At 52.9% G+C, this 17,327-nt stretch overlaps 2 protein-coding genes across 4 annotated transcripts; both read right to left on the bottom strand.

Annotated features, from left to right (window-relative positions):
* Positions 1-86: 86 nt before the first annotated feature.
* Positions 87-7,676, bottom strand: GGA2 (golgi associated, gamma adaptin ear containing, ARF binding protein 2). The gene is made up of 12 exons (XM_064673501.1): positions 7,533-7,676; positions 6,851-6,935; positions 5,901-5,976; positions 5,308-5,406; positions 4,256-4,379; positions 3,657-3,760; positions 3,125-3,205; positions 2,180-2,317; positions 1,959-2,040; positions 907-1,053; positions 572-739; positions 87-326 (listed from the first exon to the last, which is right to left on the bottom strand). Exons 1-12 carry the CDS (start codon positions 7,564-7,566, stop codon positions 205-207), a joined length of 1,260 nt encoding a protein of 419 aa, XP_064529571.1. The 5' UTR covers positions 7,567-7,676; the 3' UTR covers positions 87-204.
* An 87-nt stretch (positions 7,677-7,763) lies between these two features.
* Positions 7,764-14,469, bottom strand: EARS2 (glutamyl-tRNA synthetase 2, mitochondrial). 3 transcript variants are annotated; one of them, XM_064673500.1, is made up of 9 exons: positions 14,231-14,468; positions 13,608-13,763; positions 13,270-13,459; positions 12,521-12,993; positions 11,623-11,731; positions 10,973-11,126; positions 9,742-9,872; positions 9,351-9,499; positions 7,764-8,598 (listed from the first exon to the last, which is right to left on the bottom strand). In XM_064673500.1, exons 1-9 carry the CDS (start codon positions 14,334-14,336, stop codon positions 8,579-8,581), a joined length of 1,488 nt encoding a protein of 495 aa, XP_064529570.1. In that variant the 5' UTR covers positions 14,337-14,468; the 3' UTR covers positions 7,764-8,578. The 3 variants fall into 3 exon arrangements, with proteins under 3 accessions (XP_064529570.1, XP_064529568.1, XP_064529569.1); XM_064673498.1 differs by having other exon boundaries at positions 9,364-9,499; positions 14,231-14,463; XM_064673499.1 differs by lacking the exon at positions 7,764-8,598 and adding an exon at positions 8,624-8,795 and having other exon boundaries at positions 9,364-9,499; positions 14,231-14,469.
* Positions 14,470-17,327: the final 2,858 nt, after the last annotated feature.

The following is a 17,327-nucleotide window of genomic DNA, read 5'->3' as shown; positions in this document are numbered from 1 at the left end:
GCCCAGGAAACACGGGGTCGGGGATGTCCCTGCATCCCTGGAACAGCCCCTGCTCCAGGCACACTGGCACGAGGGCTGAGTGGTGGTGTGGATTTACTTTTTTTTTTAATTCAAAAAGTAGGGGGGAAGAGGGCAAATGGGCCCAGAAAGTGGCAGAAAAGGTGTGTATGACAGAGCTCTCCAGCAGGGTCCTGTAAAGTGGGGTCAGCTACAGGGGAAAACTGTGAGAAGTTCACACTCCTCGTGCCAGGCACAAAAAAGAAGAAGGAGATGGCAGATCGTGAGGAAAGGAGCCATTAGGGAGTGCTGGCCGTCACTGCTGAGACCTAAGAAAAATGCCAAAATGCCACAGATAATTTACAGAATACAAGGGTTTTCCACAGGTTCTTCCTTTGCTGTCTAACCGTGGTTTGGCTACAGTCTAACACCACTAAAGACACTGTATTCTTCAAAACATAGGACTGAAAGGCTCTGCTTTCTCTTGGGACTGACATTAAAGCCAAAGCTCTCCTCTCTTTATGAATCACCACGAACCCCAGTAAGAAGGGTAGCACTGAACTGGGCTACAGACCTAAGGCCTGTAACTCCTCCTCGAGCAGGCACGTGGAGGTTGTGCTGCCATGGCGGGAGGCCGAGGGTGTGTCTGCAAAGGGCTCTGAGGGAGGCTGGGCTGTGGCCTCCAGCTCGGAGAAGTCCATCAGGGTGTAGCTCTTCATACGCTGCGGGGCTGGTCGGCACACTGGGAACAGAGAGAGCCAGAGAGGAGCATTGCTATCAGTGGTTCATATCCAAAGGTGACGATGGTTACATAATGTGTTTCCTGTGTTGTAAGATTTTCTCCACATTTATTCCCTTCCAAACCCCTCCCCGCTGGCACACAGGAGCAGAGCTGCGGGTGCTCCTCACCTGGCACGTGGGCAGAGCTGGAGGATGAACCCTCTCCATCGCCGTTCTCCTGGCGGGACACGACCTGCCCGCACTGCCCGAGGGACACAGCCTGCCTGTACTGCCCGAGCGCCCGCGTGAGCTCGTCACTGGCCTGCAGGATCTCAGCTGGGGACAGAGGACAAACAAAACATTGATGTGCTAAGGGGAAGGGCAGGGCAGTTCCACAGCACTCTCCAAACTGCCCATGAGAAAGGGACAGTGCACCTGAGGACCTGCCTGGAGCAAAGGCCAGTGGAGCAGCCTGTCCTCAGCTCCTCACTTGCCTTTCATTCCATTTTGCACACACTGCTGCTGATTTCAGACCTCTCTATCATTTAGCAAGATCACTGTGAAATCTGATCCCATCTCTAAAGTACTTCTAGTTCCTGCCATTTCTTCTGCATTTTTCCCAGTGTACTCGAGTCTATAATCCAGCACTCCCCAGCTGAAGAGCCCTGGCATCCATGGATGTGAAAAGAACGTGTGAGGCACAGCTGAGCTCTTGTGGTTGCTTTTTCAGGTGTCTGTTCAGCAATCACCACCTCAGTCAGGTTTTCAAAGCATATGGACGGGACTGTAATGCCATCCTCTGGGAAGGACTAAGTTTCGCACCTGTGGAATTCAAAGATTCTGCTCTTATGACCCTCCTCACTATTACACTTACAAAATTTAAAACATATTCTCCCTTCTGTGTTTAAAGACAGGAAGAACTTCAATCTCTGGAGAGAAAAGCCCTCAAAAGCCTTCAGTTCTCTGAACATTAGAACTCCAAAAACTCTGGAAACCACCTCAGCTGGAAGAAACGGATTCACTGTTTAACTTTGGGCTTCAAGTGAGAACAGCTTCCTCTTAGAGGGGCAGCAGGAGACTCAGTGCCAATCCCCTGGGTATGGTGAAAGCGGAGAGCTTTGCCTGTACCTTTGGGTACCAAGTGCCCAAGTACTCCTCTCCCAGAGGAAAGGCACACCCCTGTCACAGCAAGGGTGACAAACTGAGCTGCAAAGAAATGCAAGGACTGTGCTGGCTCTTACCCAGAACCTCATCGTCAGCCACCGCCTCGCTGGCCAGGCGGAACAGCAGCGGCCTGAGCTTCTCACAGCGCTGGAACAGAGTCTGGGGACGAAATGTTTCACGTCACTGCTCAGGAGACCCCAGGCACACTCACACCTGTATCTCCGTGATTACCTGAAAGTGATGCTCCCTCCAGAAGAGGGAGGAAGAAGAGCATTTAAGCATTAAAGAGAACATTTACCTGTAGGGTCTCCTGGTCAGCTGGGGATAATTCTTGTCTCCTGTAGTTCTCCAGTAACTCATCCATTTGTTTGACATTCTCAGAAACCTCGCTGATGGCCTTCACTCGTCGGGACACCTGAGCTGACCTTTCTTGTTCCTGTGATGAAAAATGAAATAAAGGTCGATGATGATTTGGCTGATACAGCCAGTGCACATGCTTGGCTGGGGCACTCTGGGTCACACTTGGGGAGTTCCTTCCTATAAATACCTGATTGCAGGTAGAGGAGACACAAAGCAGGACAGGTGAGAACATGCTCCCAGCTGCATCCCACCTCCGTGCCAAGGGCAGAGAGAGAATCCCCCTGCCCCACTCAGGGCACCCTGGCCCTGTGCTGGTCCATACAGGATCCATCTCACCACAGGCATGAGTGAGACTTCAAAATCCGAGCTGGGAGTTGGTGGTTTCTGCCACACAGAACAACGTGCTCAAAATGACCAGAGGGATTTGTTAAACCAAATCTCCTACCTAAGCAGCAAAGTGGGATGCTGTTTCAGATGGAACACGAAAATGGACAGGCCAGACATGCACACACACACTGTGTGCAGGAAAGAAGCACTCTGTACAGATGTGGCTGTTTTCCACCTAGGAACTGAGTTTATTTTGGAAACTTCCTACCACTACTGCAGTCCTACTGCCAGGATCCCCCTGATGGGGAAGTGTCCCACCACCCAGGCTCCTGGCTATAGACATTCACATCTTCCCTCTTCCTCACAGTGGCATATTTTAGCAAAACAAAACAAAATGGTCCCATACTGTAAATTCAGAATAATGAAGACTGAAAATGGCCCCTCCTCTGGGGCTGTATTCTGATCCAGTACAGAGGGTCTCCTGCCAAAAACTGAATGCCACATGCCCTCCCACCCTCCCTGGCTGCAAACAAGCTTTTCCCCCAGGAGCTCCCACCTCTCTAACCACACTCTGGATCAGGTGGTTGGCTGCCTGCAGGTCCTCGGGGTGGCTGCTCTTCAGAAGCCTGGCCAGGAGCTGTCAGGGCAGAGATGGGAGACAGTGAGCAGCAGCCTCTGGGCACTGTGCTACAGGTACACATCACACAGAGACACTCCAGTTCCTGTAATCCCAGAAATATGTGGGCTCCTGTCCCATGATCTAATTCAGGTTATAATGCTGCCTGCACAGAGTTTGGCTGTTGGGATTAGGAACTCTCTGGCTCTGCAGAACTTCTGTAAGACCGGGAGAAGCCCTTCCTTGGGAAGGTTTCATAGAAACTGATGCTTTTCTATAAAGAAGTTTCATTTTTTACAAAGCAAACATTTCTGACAAAGCCTCACAGCATTCTCTAGCTGTTGTACCACAGGAAGGATCAACATTATTCTGAGATAGTTTCTTTGAAACAGTAGGAGCTCCCAAATATTACTAAGCCTCTTTTCTCATCAGTACAAATCAGAGGGTGCGTCATGAAAACTCTAAGGTTTACCTTGGATTTCTCTTCATCTGTGTCAAAAATAGAATTCTGAGGTCTTGGAGAAGGGGGGGGTAAAATTTTGTCTTCTGGTAGTTTAGGATCTTCTTTAACAATCCCTGGAACAGGTAACAGTAGCTGTTCAGCGCTGCCTGAGCTGCTGGAACCCTGATGCTCAACAGTGTGGGGGGGTTGCATGGGATTTCTGGATTACCACTGAGGACTATCAAATATAATGGAATGGATAAAAAAATTCAGCTCAGGAACCCTCTGAACCCATCTATCATAATCCTGGGAGAGTATTCCAGGGCAAAGATCATTCTGAGTTTGTCCTGTACCTTCTCCCTGCACACAGTGTGAGCACTGTGTGAACAGAGGCCTCCAGGCCAGCCTGAGCTGTGACTCAGGGAGGCTGTTCTTTGGTAAATCCTTTTAAACAGTTCCATACATCCTTCAGTACCCAACCAGCCTGGGAAGTGTGGCCTTTGTCTCTTTTCCTCACACACAGCATGGTATGAAAAAGCTGAGTCACAAATTGAAGGGGACAGATATCTGTGGGGGGAAACCACATGGCTTGGGAGGCTAAAAAGGAAACTGAAATAACAGAACTGAACCTTGTTTCTTCAGCATCTGATAAGCATCCCGGATTTTGACTTCCTGAGGAAACCAGACTGTCCAACTGAATATCACTTCTGTGACCCTCAACTTGACTTTTTCTGAAGACCAAGTTCCATAGTACTGAAAACAAAACAGTAAAGAAAGACAAAATTTTAAGGTCAAATCCAAAGCACTGGTGCCAAATCTGGCACAGGGATCTGGCCCTGAGGGGTTTGTGTCCAGAGACCAAGGAGAAAATGGATTCACAAGAGTTTATTCACAGTGCTGTCAACGGTGTATTTTGGGGTTTAGGGAACAGTGCCTTTAGCTGTGGCTGTAAACAAAAGGAATGCTATGGTAATTACATACATATTGTATGACAACCAAAATGAAACCACTTCAAACTTTTCTGATTAGTTATTGAATCCAAAATCCAAAGGAGTTGTTTTATTTTAGTGAAAACAGATCTGTGCTTTAACTGCTTCCCTTAACTGCTGCAATGCAATCCCACCATCGGCCCCAGTCAGCCCCAGGCACAGGAAAACAACAAAACCAGAAACGAAAGTTATGGTCTTTTATCAGCATCTGGATGTTTTCTCCAATTTCTCTCATTATTGCCTACGAGCCCTCCCTTTAACATATTATAAAAACACAAACCTACCCAAGATCAGGCATTTCAAACTCGCATCAGGATACCTGTCCTGTCAGAACAGCAGACAGAATTGTTTGCAGTAACATATTCTTTAAACTCTGTGGTTTCACTAGAATTTCACTACCAAGCCTGGGACTGAGAGAAAGGGTTTTGTTCTTCAGTTGAGCATTTCTCTGAAATCAGCTTTTTGCAGCTCTGCCCTCGGGCTGATGCAATGGAAAATGAAACATGTGACAGTGGTAAATGTGTGCAGGACCCACCGAAAAGGGGAATCGATGTCTGCAATGCCAAGAGGGTATTTCAGGCGGTCCCAGGCCTGCCCTGATGCAGAGGAACACGGCCAGAAGATCCCACAGCCTCTGATAAAGCAGGGCTGCATTTCTCATCCTGAAAGGCCCTGTAACCACCACCACCTACCTTTGGGGAAAGCACTTTAATCAGCTCATTCAGAAACCTGAATTTTGCTATTTCACCGTGAAATCTGTCACCACAGTTGTTCACACAGGTCTCCAGCACCTGCAGAAAACAAAATGTTACCAACAGGAACTGTACAAACCAGGCTTGGGAAGCTTTCAAAAACTTTGCCATTATAATCCTAAATCTAAGAACTTTCTGGCACTGCATTCACGGATACAAGACACTGAGAAAACTGTGCAGCAAGGACACGTATTTTTCCTTCACCAACTTTCTACAGCAGCATGTTTAAGACTGTCTGCTCTGTTCTACCTATCACTAACAACTTCCAGGCCACTGCCCTGTGGTGGGACACAAGTCACACAGACAGAGCTGCAGACCACAGAAACACTACAGCAGAGATGTGGGGAGGAACAACAGCAGCTACTCCCTCTGCTCTGCCCTGGTTTCTGTATTTCTTGTGCAAGGGAAAGCTAAAAGGGAGAGACATCCAAGAAAAACAGAAAAGGAGAGACATCTAAGAGAAGAGAGAGCTGTACTGTCTATGCTGTTCTACCCACCAAATTCTGTTCCCAAGTGTGGATGGAAGTACTTACTGTGAGTGCATGGAGAGCTTCCCTCTCCTGAGGGGACTGGATTTTATGTGCCAGCAGCCTCAGCGCAAGCAATGGGCTGGGGAGGAGCAGAAGCAAGTCAGATCACAAAGTTCCCAGGAAAAAGAAATGCTCCTGGTTTTGCTCTGCAGAGGAGAGCAACTGCTGGATTCACAAGAGGAGAGACACCCCTTCCTCGGGCACAGTGCTGGCCGGGGGCTGGCACACATGAGGGGTGAGCTGGAGCCCAGTGATCCCAGCGATCCCAGTGCTGCCCTCCCCCGTGCCCAGGGGCTGTCCCTTGAAGGGAGCAGTGGGGACAGGCTGGGGATCTCTCTGGGCAGGCAAGGAGAACTGGCTCTCCACAGCTACCTCGATGACAGCCTGACAGCCTGTGCTGGCTCCTGGGCATGACACAGGTGCCAGACTATGAGCTCTGAGCTGCCTGCTCTAAGCACAGAGATGACCACTCAGCTTTCACAGGTCATTTGCCTAATTAGTCCTGGCTACTTCCCACAGAGCCCAGACTATCAGCTGGAAGGTGGGGAAGTCCCAGCAGAGATCACCCACCCCTCAGGAAGGAAAAGCCGAGGCTGAGCTCCTTCAGGGCTTCCATGCAGGACTCCCCATCAGGAATCCTTGGCCAGACTCCAGAGGGGCTACTGAGGGCACAGCCAGCAGGACCTGACGTCTGGTGTTGTTCCAGCAATGGATGTCTGAGCCCATTCCCAGGCATCACCCTCCACCAACCACATTGGCATACATCTATTTCCAACTCATTTCCACTCCCGGGAGCAGCAGAACCCACCAAGCCCATTCCCAGCTCCTTCTCCAGCTCCCCACACTGCGGCCCCAGGCCCCTTTTCCCCCAGGCCCCTTTCCCCCCAGCCACAAGGGAAGCTCAGAGCCAGACACAGCCCGAGCGAACACAAAGAGCTGTGCCTCTGCCTTACCCCTCTGTGTTGGCGTTCACCTGGTCACAGAACCGCTGGATGCATTCCCAGTTTTCCTCAGGGATACTCGGGTCAGTGGCCTTGTCTTAGAGAGGGAGAAAAATAAGAAAGGAAGCAGCAGAGCTCAGCCTCAGCGTGAGCGAGTGGCTCAGGGCAGGAAGCGGCTCAGACCTCGCTGCTGCTGCTGCTGCTGCTGCTCTGGGGCTTTCAGTAGCAAAAATGGGATGAGCAGGAGACAGCTGTTACTAAAATCTGCCTAAAATTACAGTCCCAAGCACACTTTTAAAGTCAGGCACAACCCGACCACAGCAGATACCGCTTTTAGCACAAGAAACTTAAAAAGTATTTCCAGGCAGCTCTCCCAGGACCCTACGGCAAATGTTGTGTTGGAACATAGACACTGTTTTCCCTTTTACACAGTAAATTGAGGGGAAAAAGTATTTTTTTGCTTTATCCACTCCCCAGCCTGTTGTTCAACCAGCTTTGGTGGCTGAGAACGGAAAGGAGAGTTGGGCAAGAGAGATAAGCGACAGCACCCATGAACGTCACCCTAAAGGGGTTCCATGAAGATGACGGGCCCTTACTGACAGAGCTGGAGCTGCTCCAGTGCCCACCCAGTTTGGAAGTGGCACTGGTGCCAGCAGCCAAGGCAGCCCCGGACCCCATCCCTGTCCCCACTCACTGAGCCACCGCTCCAGCTCCCCGGTGCCCGCCATGGGCTCCCGCTCCGCTCCGCCCCAGCAGGAAGCAGATCCACCCACCCTCGCTCCTTGCACGCCCCCGGGGGAAGCCCACGTGAGTTTTTGTGGTGTGGAAGTGTTCACTGTGGGCGTGGGCTCAGTAAAACACCCCCCAAACCCCTTTGGCAGCTCCTCCCCTCCCTGGCGTGCAGAGCATTGGTGAGAACGGAACAAAAAGTTACCACATTAATTTAATAATTAAAAGGGCATCAGACAAAAGAGGAAAAGACATTCCAATCTCTGGATCGGGGATATTTTTAGCAGAACCACGCATATGACACAGTACACAGGGAGGAAAGTTCCCTTCTCCAAGCAGCTCACTTAGCTTGGCAGGACACCATGGCAGCTAAGAAGGCAGAAGCTCAAATATATATATATTTCTATATATAAAAATACCTTCCCCACACAGCATTTACTGGGGACCTGTGTTGTCGTAGCTGTAGGTACCCTGATTGTGAAGCTATCTCCAAAAAGAGACTCATCTGCTGCTATCAGCAGTTACTTCCTGTCCACGTGGTCTGAATTTAAATGCTGATAAATGTCTTTTTCTCCCACCCTGGAAACCAGGCTCCCTGTACAAACCAGGCTCCGTGCACAAGGTGACAGCAGGACGCAGCTGAATTTGGATTTGGTTTCTCTTCCAGACAAAGTGGTTTGTGCTTAGTGCAGGTACAAACAGACCTGGAAACAGCATGGACACCTGCCTGATCTAAAGCCCAGCTCAACTGACCAGAGATAATCGTGCTGAGATCAAAACCACAGGTGGAGGACAATGACATGTGCTCCTGTGCCATCCGAGAGCAGCCTGGCAGTGTCACCACGGTCCCGTCAGCTGGACAGTGCTCTGTGGATCCGGCCACTCAGCTGGACAGTGCTCTGTGGATCCGGCCACTCAGCTGGACAGTGCTCTGTGGATCCGGCCACTCAGCTGGACAGTGCTCTGTGGATCCGGCCACTCACTTCCTTGGCTCCCAAAGTCACCATCATCTCAGCAACGCTCGGCCCATGCTGCGAACACAGAAGGAGTCACTGCCCAGGTGGAACTGGCACTTCCCAGCACATGGTTCTGTGTCATCCCAACGGAACCCATGGAGCGATTCGCTCTCAGGTCACTGTCAGAGCAAGGAGGGGGGTTCATGAGCAGCTCAAACAAGGCTTTGGGGTTTCTCCTCCTGAAGGCAAGTGCCAGCCCTGGTCAGATGGACCTGAAGGATTAATGCCAGAACTGAGCCAAGATTAGGCTTTGGAGAACTTTCATAAAACTTGGGTTTGAGCTCCATGAAAGCAGATTGCACATAAAATCCCAGTTCTGCCCCAAACCTACAACCGTGCCAATGCTCCCTATGGCTGCTCCAGATGATTTTCTGACTTTAGATTCATGACCAGCATATTCACGCTGTGACACTGCTGCTGCTCCCAAACGTGCAGAACAGCTCTTATGGCCAGAGCAGCTGGGTACTGGCACGTGTGTTCCACATGGAACTGATGTGGGCCCTGTGAGGTGTCCCAGTACCAGCATCTTGGTACCAGGGAGAAGAGAGCTGGGAAAAGGGGAAAGGGAATAGGAGAGGGAAGGGAAGAGGAAACAGGGGAAAGGAATGGAAAGAGGAAAAAAGGGTAAGGAAAGGGAGAAAAAAGAAAGAGGGGGAAAAAAGAAAATAGGGGAAAAAAAGAAAAGGGAGGAAAAAAGAAAAGGGGGGGAAGAAAACAGGAGCAAAAAAGGAAAGGGGGGAAAAAGGGAAAAGGTCCCATTCTCAGACCTCTCGTTTGTACCTGCTGCCCACTGAGTGCCAAGCGGAGGAGCTGCATCATGCTGCTGTACTTGGTCTCTCTGGTTTGCTTCTGGAGGTTTCTGAGGTCTTTGTTCAACTCCTCCACGGTCAAGGCAGCTGCCTGCCTTGTCACGAGCCTTTAGGAAAGAAGGTGTCCTTATAGTCTGAGGACAAGAAAACCACAGGATTCCTACCCTTCACACCATCCCTGTGCCAGGGTGTGCTCTCTGCTCACCAGAAGCAGAGCTCATTCAAAAGAGGAAGTTTAAATCACAAAATTATGCCAAGGACTTGGAAAACCACAGAAAAAGCAGAATTCTGACTGCTTTTTAATAATATAATTTTCAGAGATGAGGAGCTGAGGCAGCAGCATACTTACCCTAAGACTAGTTTTCCTATTTCATCTACTTCTGCAGAAATCATTTGCAGCTGCTGTCGGGACACAGAAGGCCTGACCCACAGGTAAGAGTAATCACTCGACACCAGATTCTTCAGGAGGCTGATGTGACCCTGGGGAAAGAAAGCAAAGCTGTCAAGGCAGAGGGTTACACTGTGGGGAAAGCAAACCTATCCAGCCTGGGCTTCACACCAAGCTGGAGACCCCCCCCACACCAGTGCCCTGTACCTCGTGCTGCTTGGCAGAAATGTCACCGGCTGACATTGAGGCAGCTGAGTTTTCCAGCTTCAGAGCCCCTCAGAGCAGGGACACAAAGGCAGCTCAGAGGGCTGTGGTTGTCCCCAAGGTGCTGAGCCATGTGTGGCTGACTCAGAGCTGGCTGGAGAAGTGGCTGATTATGTTCATCTGCCCCTTCACCAGGCAGTGGGAAGCCATGAGTCACCGTCCCACTGCCACCACACAGCCATCACGCTGGGACAGTCAGGTCCTGCCCCTACAAAGAGGGCTTCATCCTTCACAAGGAATCTCCCAGATACTACAGCAGCATCCCAGGGGCAGACTGGGAACAGCTGGGTTCACCCTTCCCTGGCCAGCACTCAGCCCCTTCACTGAGCTCCCAGCACACAAACCACACTGGTTTCACCAGCAGCTTCATCTGCCTCAGCAGAGGCTGCTTGGACTCTGCCTCCAAGGCACAGGGCAGCAGCAAAGCAGAACACCTTACGCTGCCCAGCAAAGGGGAGAGGTGAGCTGGCATGAGGGATCTGGGGGCTGGACCTTCCTGCCCCAAGCCAGCTGCTCCCTGGGCTACAGGAGAAGAGCAGCTTGGAGACTGTCAGCTTATCTAGACAAAGCCACAGCTGACCTGATCCAGCACTACCCACAGTTCTGCTCTCAGTAGGAAGCACAGAGGTCTTCAAAAGCACCCTCAGGTCCATGATCCCTCTCACAGCAGGGACATGTTGTCTCTCCATGAGGGAGCTCTCTGCTGGCTCAGCAAGCTTATGACTGCAAAGACCATCAGGACGTTCACCAGGCCCATTCCCACAGGCCAGCTGCCTGTATCAGGGTATTTTGGCAGCCAGCTGGCACACAAGCACTGGAGCAGGCCATGACATAGCTGTGTGCAGGCTGTGCCACAGCAGAGCTCCATCCAGGAATCCCACACCACCTCAGCTCCAGAATGGTGACACAGTGCTATCACTGCTCATACTTTTCTCAGCAGAAGGACTCGCTCCACGTATTCCCTTTCCAGAACCTCTGGATCCACTTGCTGATCCCCATAGATGTGCTTCACCAGCTCCTGCAGCTCCCTAACGAGCCTCTGGCGCAGCCCTTCGTTCTCGATGTGACGGGTGAGGTGAATCCTGCAACAGAGAAGAAACCTGCTTTTGGACTGCTTTGGGTTAGATTTGATCTAGTCACCCCAACCACATTTACCAGTTAAAATTGTGGAACCGTTAGAAAACCAACATTAAACCACATTCATTTCTACAATGAAACATTTAGCTCTGGTGCCCCACAGTAAACTGAAGATGAGACCACTCTTAGCAGCACAATGTCCCAGCAGCACGAGTGTACTTGCAGAAGAACCTTCTGGAAGTGTTATCTCCTTTTAGATGTTATTTTGAAACTAAAGATTTTGCATCCTCCCAGCTACACCCACCTTTCTCCCTAGCCTTTCACAGTGTTCCCAACACCAGTGTCCAAGCACAGGACCCAAGAGGAGGAAGAAATGGTGTGAGCACAAACTTATACTTCCCTGTAGCACAGCCCAAAACCTCCAGCCACAGCTAAGTGCTAGGAATAAATTCTCACTGATGTGCTGTTCACTACATTTAAAAGCTACCACTGATTTTTTACCTGTTGAATTCTGGGAGCATTTCAAGATCCAGGAGGGCAGAATGGGTGGTAATTCTGCCTATTTCAAACTGTGAGATCAGCTCTTCCAAAGTCCTCCCCATCTGCTTCTCTGCAACAGAACCCAAAGGGAATCACACACGTCTCCTCTCCCACTCCTTCTCACCGCAGGCCTCAGGCTGGGGCAGCAGCATCGCCCAGGAAAGGTGACACAGGACAGCCACTTGTGCAGTGCCAGCAGCAGCAGGGACACCCCTGGCAGGCAGGAGGGAGCTGGCAGCAGGCACACAGGCTGTCCCCTCCCCAGGAGCAGGCTCTGCCAGCTGCTGGTGAGGCACTGGGAAATGGGGCATTCCGCTTGGCTCCGCCTCAGACATTCCGCTTGGCTCCGCTTGGCTCCTCAGTCAGACAAAGAGAAGTAACACTCAGCCAGAAGACTTCATTGCCCAAGGAAGATTTCAACCCCAAGCAGAGATCCCGAAACATGACTTAATTTGTGATCCCCACACAGCAAGAGCCACAAAAGGAGACTGACCTGTCAGGTTAAACAAGAAGTGGTGTAGATGTTAGACAGCACTGCAATTATTACCCACGGCATACAAGTTTTCCCAAGAGTTCACAGAGTTTTTCCACCTCGAGGTGAGGGTTGTCCCAGGTGGGAACCCATTAGGCACCAGACTCAATTTAAAAGGCTGCACAGAGGCAGAGAGGTTTCCACCATTCCAGTTCCTTTCACAGGAGCTCCGCAAAAGCCCTGGTGGCATTTTAGTGCTGACTGGTCACTGGCACCCTTTTCCTCACCCCTTCAAACAGTGACAAAGTTCTTAGCTATTAAAATAAACCCAACCCATTGCCAAAGTCAGCACCAAGTGACCTGGCAAGCAGGAGCCTGTGGTGTTACCTGTGAACCCCGAGCCGCAGTTGGTGACGATGTCCAGCAGTGCCTCTGGCAGGAAGCCATCCCGAACAAAGCGCTCCAGGAAGATGTCCCCTTGCCTCTTGGACAACTTCCCACCGTCCTTGTTCAGCAGCAGCGGGAGGTGCCCAAACTGAGGGGGCTCCCAGCCAAAGGCTTTGTAGAGAAGCAGGTGCTTGGAGGTTGAGGTCAGCCACTCGGTCCCGCGCAGCACGTGGGTGATGCCCATGTAGTGGTCATCCACCACGTTTGCCAGGTGGTACGTGGGGAACCCGTCCCCCTTGAGAATCACGGGGTCGCCTTCCACCTCAGCCACCTCGTGCTTGTTCCAGCCATAGACCAGGTCCTGGAAGGGTTCCACGCCCTTCTCCAGCCGGAAGCGGACAACGTAGTCGAGGCCCTGTGACAGCTTCTGGGCCACTTCCGCGGGCGTCAGGTGCCGACACCGGTTGTCATATCTTGGGGAGATGAGAACAACAGTCTCAGTTCAGAACAGGCCAACCCCATCAGTCATTTTTACACTCCCAAAAACCTACACCGATCCCCGAATTTCAGCTGTAACCTGCCCAGCACGTGTCCAGTCAAACACCTCATCTCGGGAGGGCGCTCCCCAAAGCCTCTGAAGGTGACGCAGGTTTGTCTCTCCACGGGCAGTGACACACAACCCCATTGCTGCACGACTGTAATTTGGGCAGTGTGCAGCCCGCAAGGTGCCCGGGGGCAGGGGCTCGTACCGCGGGGTGTGCTGGCAGCGCAGGGCCTCCCTGCGGAGCAGCTCCAGGCGCTGGGGGGTGCAGAAGCAGCGATAGGCAGCCCCGCTCTCCAGCAGCGCCGCGCTGGCACCTCGGTACAGCTCCAGCCGCAGCGACTGCACGTACGGACCGCGGGGGCCGCCTCGGCACGGGCTCTCGTCGGGGGGGATACCTGGAACAGCAGCACAGCAGGACTGAACAGCTGGGCCATCACAACGGTCCCCACAAAGGCAGAGTCACACCCGCCCTCAGTGTGAGTGCTGTTCATCTCTAAAAGAGAAGCGTTCAGTAAGTGAAAAATGAAGGACGTTTCTAAATACCTGCCCAGTCCAACATATCTTCTATTCCTTCTGCAGCTCCGGGTACCACCCGATTCTGATCTGTATCCTCCACTCTCAAAATAAAGGTCCCTCGGTGTTTTTTGGCAAAGATATAATTGTACAAAGCAGTCCGAAGGCCACCCAAATGCAGAAAACCTGTAATCGCGGGGAAATCAGAGGAGCTGGTCACAAAGGTGGCCCAGGGTAGAGTTCTGAACGTGAGCTGGAAGGGCGATGGATGCTGACTGCGATGGCAGCGGGTCCCCAAGGTTACCGGGGCCAGAGCTGCACCGCACAGACGCAGCTCCGGGGGCCCTAGCTATGGAAAGGACTTTTGGGTAACTCCTTCCAGAAACGAATTCGCTGAAGTGACCTGGAAACCCCTTGTGGGCCGGCACGTCCCAGGGAACACGACTGCCAGCAGAGACCCCGCACAGCCCGGAGGGCACAGGGAGGTGCCGACAGGGCGAGCCCGGCAGCTCCCCATGGAGCCAGCAAGTGCCTTCCCCGCACACGTCCCTCGAGCGTCCGAATTCACGTTTTCGAACCCAAAGCGCCGCCCCCGCCGCAGCGGAGCCCCGGGGGAGGGTGGGCAGGGGCGGGGCTGGGGAGGCACCGGTTACCTGTGGGGCTGGGCCCGAACCGCACTCGCGGCCCCCGTTCCGGCCCAAGACCGGGCCCAGACCCCGCTCCCGCCGCCCCGCGCAGTGCGCGCAGCGCTCGCGCCATCGCTCCGCGCGCACGTGGTCGCGCCGCCGCTTCCGCCCGCCTCAGCCAATCAGTGCGCGCGCCGCGCCGGGGGCGGGGCGTCTCTTAAAGGCGCCGCCGCCCTCCCCCGTCCGCCCCCGTGGGAGGGCCCCGGTGCCCGCGGCGCCGAGCGGGGGGACCGGCGCCCGTCCCGCCTCCCCGCGCGGCACCGCCCCCGCCCCGGGGGCGCGGCCTGCGGGGCCCGCACCGCCCCCGCGCTGAGGGGCGGGCGGGGGCGGCTACGGGAGCCGGCGCGGCCCAGGCGCGGCGGCGTTGTTTCCCGGCGTGCCCCGCGGAGATTGTACACAATCATCATGGCCGCCGCCGCCGCTGCCGCCGCCGATGGTACGCGCGGGGCCGGGAGTCCGCGGGGCTCGGAGCGGGGCTGGGGCCGGGGGCCGACGGTGTCGGGAGCCGACAGTGTCGGTGCGGGGCTGGTGCCCGGAGCCGGCGGTGCCCGGAGCCGGTGGTGCCGGGTGCCCGCGGTGCTGAGTGTCCGAGGTGCCGGGTGCCCGCGGTGCCGGTGCGGGTGCGGCGGGCCGGGATGGGATGGGATGGGATGGGATGGGATGGGATGGGATGGGATGGGATGGGATGGGATGGGGGCGGCCCCGGACACGCTGCGGGCGGCGCTCCGGGGCTGGAGCACGGCCGGGCCGGGCACCGTCCCCCGGGCCGGGCTCTTCCTGTGCGCTCCCCGCAGGTGCCGAGGAGCCGGGCATGGAGGCGGAGGCGCAGCAGCTGCCGCTTGGCTGCGGCGGAGGGGGCGGCTCGCCGGCGGCGGGGAGGTCTCCGGAGGGCGAGGAGCGCCGGGAGCCCCTGCAGGCGTCTGTCAGCAACGGCGGCGACGCGGAGAGCGGCAGGGAGCTGGTGGAGCTGAAGGTGATCTGGAACAAGAACAAGTACGACGTGAAGTTCTGCCTGGACAGCACGGGGGCCGAGCTGAAGCAGAAGATCCACTCGCTCACAGGTGTGTTGGGGCCGCTGCCGCCTCCCCCGCGCCTCCCCTGCCGCCGCCGCGGGCTCCTAATCGCTGTGCTTATCTCTAGGCCTCCCGCCGGCCATGCAGAAAGTTATGTTCAAGGGACTTCTGCCAGAGGAGAAAACGTTGCGGGAAATCAAAGTAACGAACGGAGCGAAAATAATGGTTGTGGGCTCTACCATCAACGATGTGTTAGCAGTAAATACACCCAAAGAAGCTGCTCAACAGGAGGTCAAAGCTGAGGAAAACAAAAAGGAGCCACTTTGCAGACAAAAGGTTAGTATTAATGTCTCAGTAATTGCTGATGTGGGAGAGCTGTATGTGTTTTTTCTGCAGGCAACTCTGGGTTCTGTTCCTCCTCAGAGCACGCTGGGGGTTCATTTCTGACAGCTCAGCGCTGGAAGGGCTCTGGGCAGGGGAGTTCAGCAGCAGGGAAGTGTTTAGCCCAGCAGGGACTGGGGCTTTGCAAGACACTGCTCATGGTGCCAGGCACAGCCCAACATTTCAGACAAAAAATGGTAAATAACAGAAATATTTGATGGTTGTTAGTGCAAACACAGTCCAGATTAATTCAGTCTAAAATCTAACTAATTTTTATTGGCATAAAAGAATTCGATCTCCAGAAACTGCTTAAGGTGAACACCAAGAGAGCAGCTCCTGCAGCTGTCCCAGCACTGAAGGGGATGTGGGTGCTGAATTCTCCTTTCCTATCTTGGAGCACAGCTCAGTAGGCTGGTTTGGCGGTGGGGCTAGTAAAGGATTTCCAGCTCAAGGTATTACCAGCCTTGTACTTTCCTCAGAACAAATTTGGTTAAAATTAAGTAGTGCACCCTTGAACTGCAGTCTCTATGAAACATGCTGTTGGTGTTCTGTGGTTTATCATCATCATCTGAGTCCCATTGTTGCTTAAAGGGACCCAGCCAGGTACAAGCTGTGGCTGTGTATTTATTAGTTATGTTGCTCTAATCCATTCTAGTTTGGTGCTGGGTTGCACTGGCAGACATGGAGGGTTTCTGCCATTCACTGGATGTAGCACTTGCCTGTTAAAACTATCAAAATACCAAATGCCAGCTCTGTGGTTTGGTGTGTACGAGGTGAGAGTGGGACTCAGGATTACTGTATTTTTTTATAGAGATATATTTATGTGTCTGTATATTCTAGAACAGTTGTTACCCTTGGCATTATGTTGGGGGGTCTTTTCATTTTTGTAATTTCTTTAAGACTGTCTTAGAAAGTGCTCAATTAAGTTTGAAAATAACTGGTGCCCATGTGATAGATGCCTGTGGACAGCCCTCAGCTGTCTCTTGGTGCTCTCAGGATGTGGTCAGAGGAGCAGCTGCAAGTACATCACAAAGCTCTGTTTTGTTTCTGTGAATTTAATTTCTGTTTTTATATTGTAGCAACACAGAAAAGTATTGGATAAAGGAAAACCTGATGATGTGATGCCTTCTGTCAAAGGCGTGCAGGTGCGTGAATATGGGCTCGAGACGCTCAGAGTGAGAGAAGAGACTTTTTCGTGGTTTGAGACCTTTCTCTGCTGGTTGAATTGGTTTTTTGCTGTCTTAGCAGAAAGCTGGAAAGATGGATGGTCCTTATGCTTAAAACATTGAGAGAATGTAGCTTGTCTGTGCCAGTCCCTCAGCATGACTGCCTGTGTCCCTTTGCAGGAGCGCCTGCCGACGGTGCCGCTGTCCGGCATGTACAACAAGTCAGGGGGGAAAGTCAGATTGACCTTTAAACTCGAGCAAGACCAGCTGTGGATTGGTACGAAAGGTGAGCACCTCTCAACCTTGGGGGTGAACAACTGGTAATTGGGCTGTGACTGAATTGTGTGACCTAGAAAAGCCTCTCCTGTGACTGAATCGTGTTCAGGGAATGACGGTGGTATTGCAGCGCTTCAAAATGGAACTTTGATTCCTCTTCTGACATCCCATCTCCCAGATCATTGAGTAGTACTTGATATTCCACTTCTGTTCCTGAAAAACTGGAGT

This window comes from Pseudopipra pipra, chromosome 16 (assembly GCF_036250125.1).
Source record: "Pseudopipra pipra isolate bDixPip1 chromosome 16, bDixPip1.hap1, whole genome shotgun sequence".
Classification (NCBI taxonomy): Eukaryota; Metazoa; Chordata; class Aves; order Passeriformes; family Pipridae; genus Pseudopipra; species Pseudopipra pipra.
This window is presented reverse-complemented; position numbering and strand designations above follow the sequence as displayed.

Excerpts from the sequence above, each read along its gene's own strand:
- GGA2 (XM_064673501.1), bottom strand. The coding sequence starts at position 7,566 with ATGGCGGGCACCGGGGAGCTGGAGCGGTGGCTCA. Across the intron at positions 5,977-6,850 it reads GTGAACGCCAACACAGAGGG|CCCATTGCTTGCGCTGAGGC; the intron begins GTAAGGCAGAGG and ends GCTCCTCCCCAG. Across the intron at positions 3,761-4,255 it reads TCAGATGCTGAAGAAACAAG|GGATTGTTAAAGAAGATCCT; the intron begins GTTCAGTTCTGT and ends TACCTGTTCCAG.
- EARS2 (XM_064673498.1), bottom strand. The coding sequence starts at position 14,336 with ATGGCGCGAGCGCTGCGCGCACTGCGCGGGGCGGCGGGAGCGGGGTCT. Across the intron at positions 11,127-11,622 it reads ATGCTCCCAGAATTCAACAG|GATTCACCTCACCCGTCACA; the intron begins GTAAAAAATCAG and ends TCTCTGTTGCAG. Across the intron at positions 9,500-9,741 it reads ATAGGAAAACTAGTCTTAGG|GCTCGTGACAAGGCAGGCAG; the intron begins GTAAGTATGCTG and ends TCTTTCCTAAAG.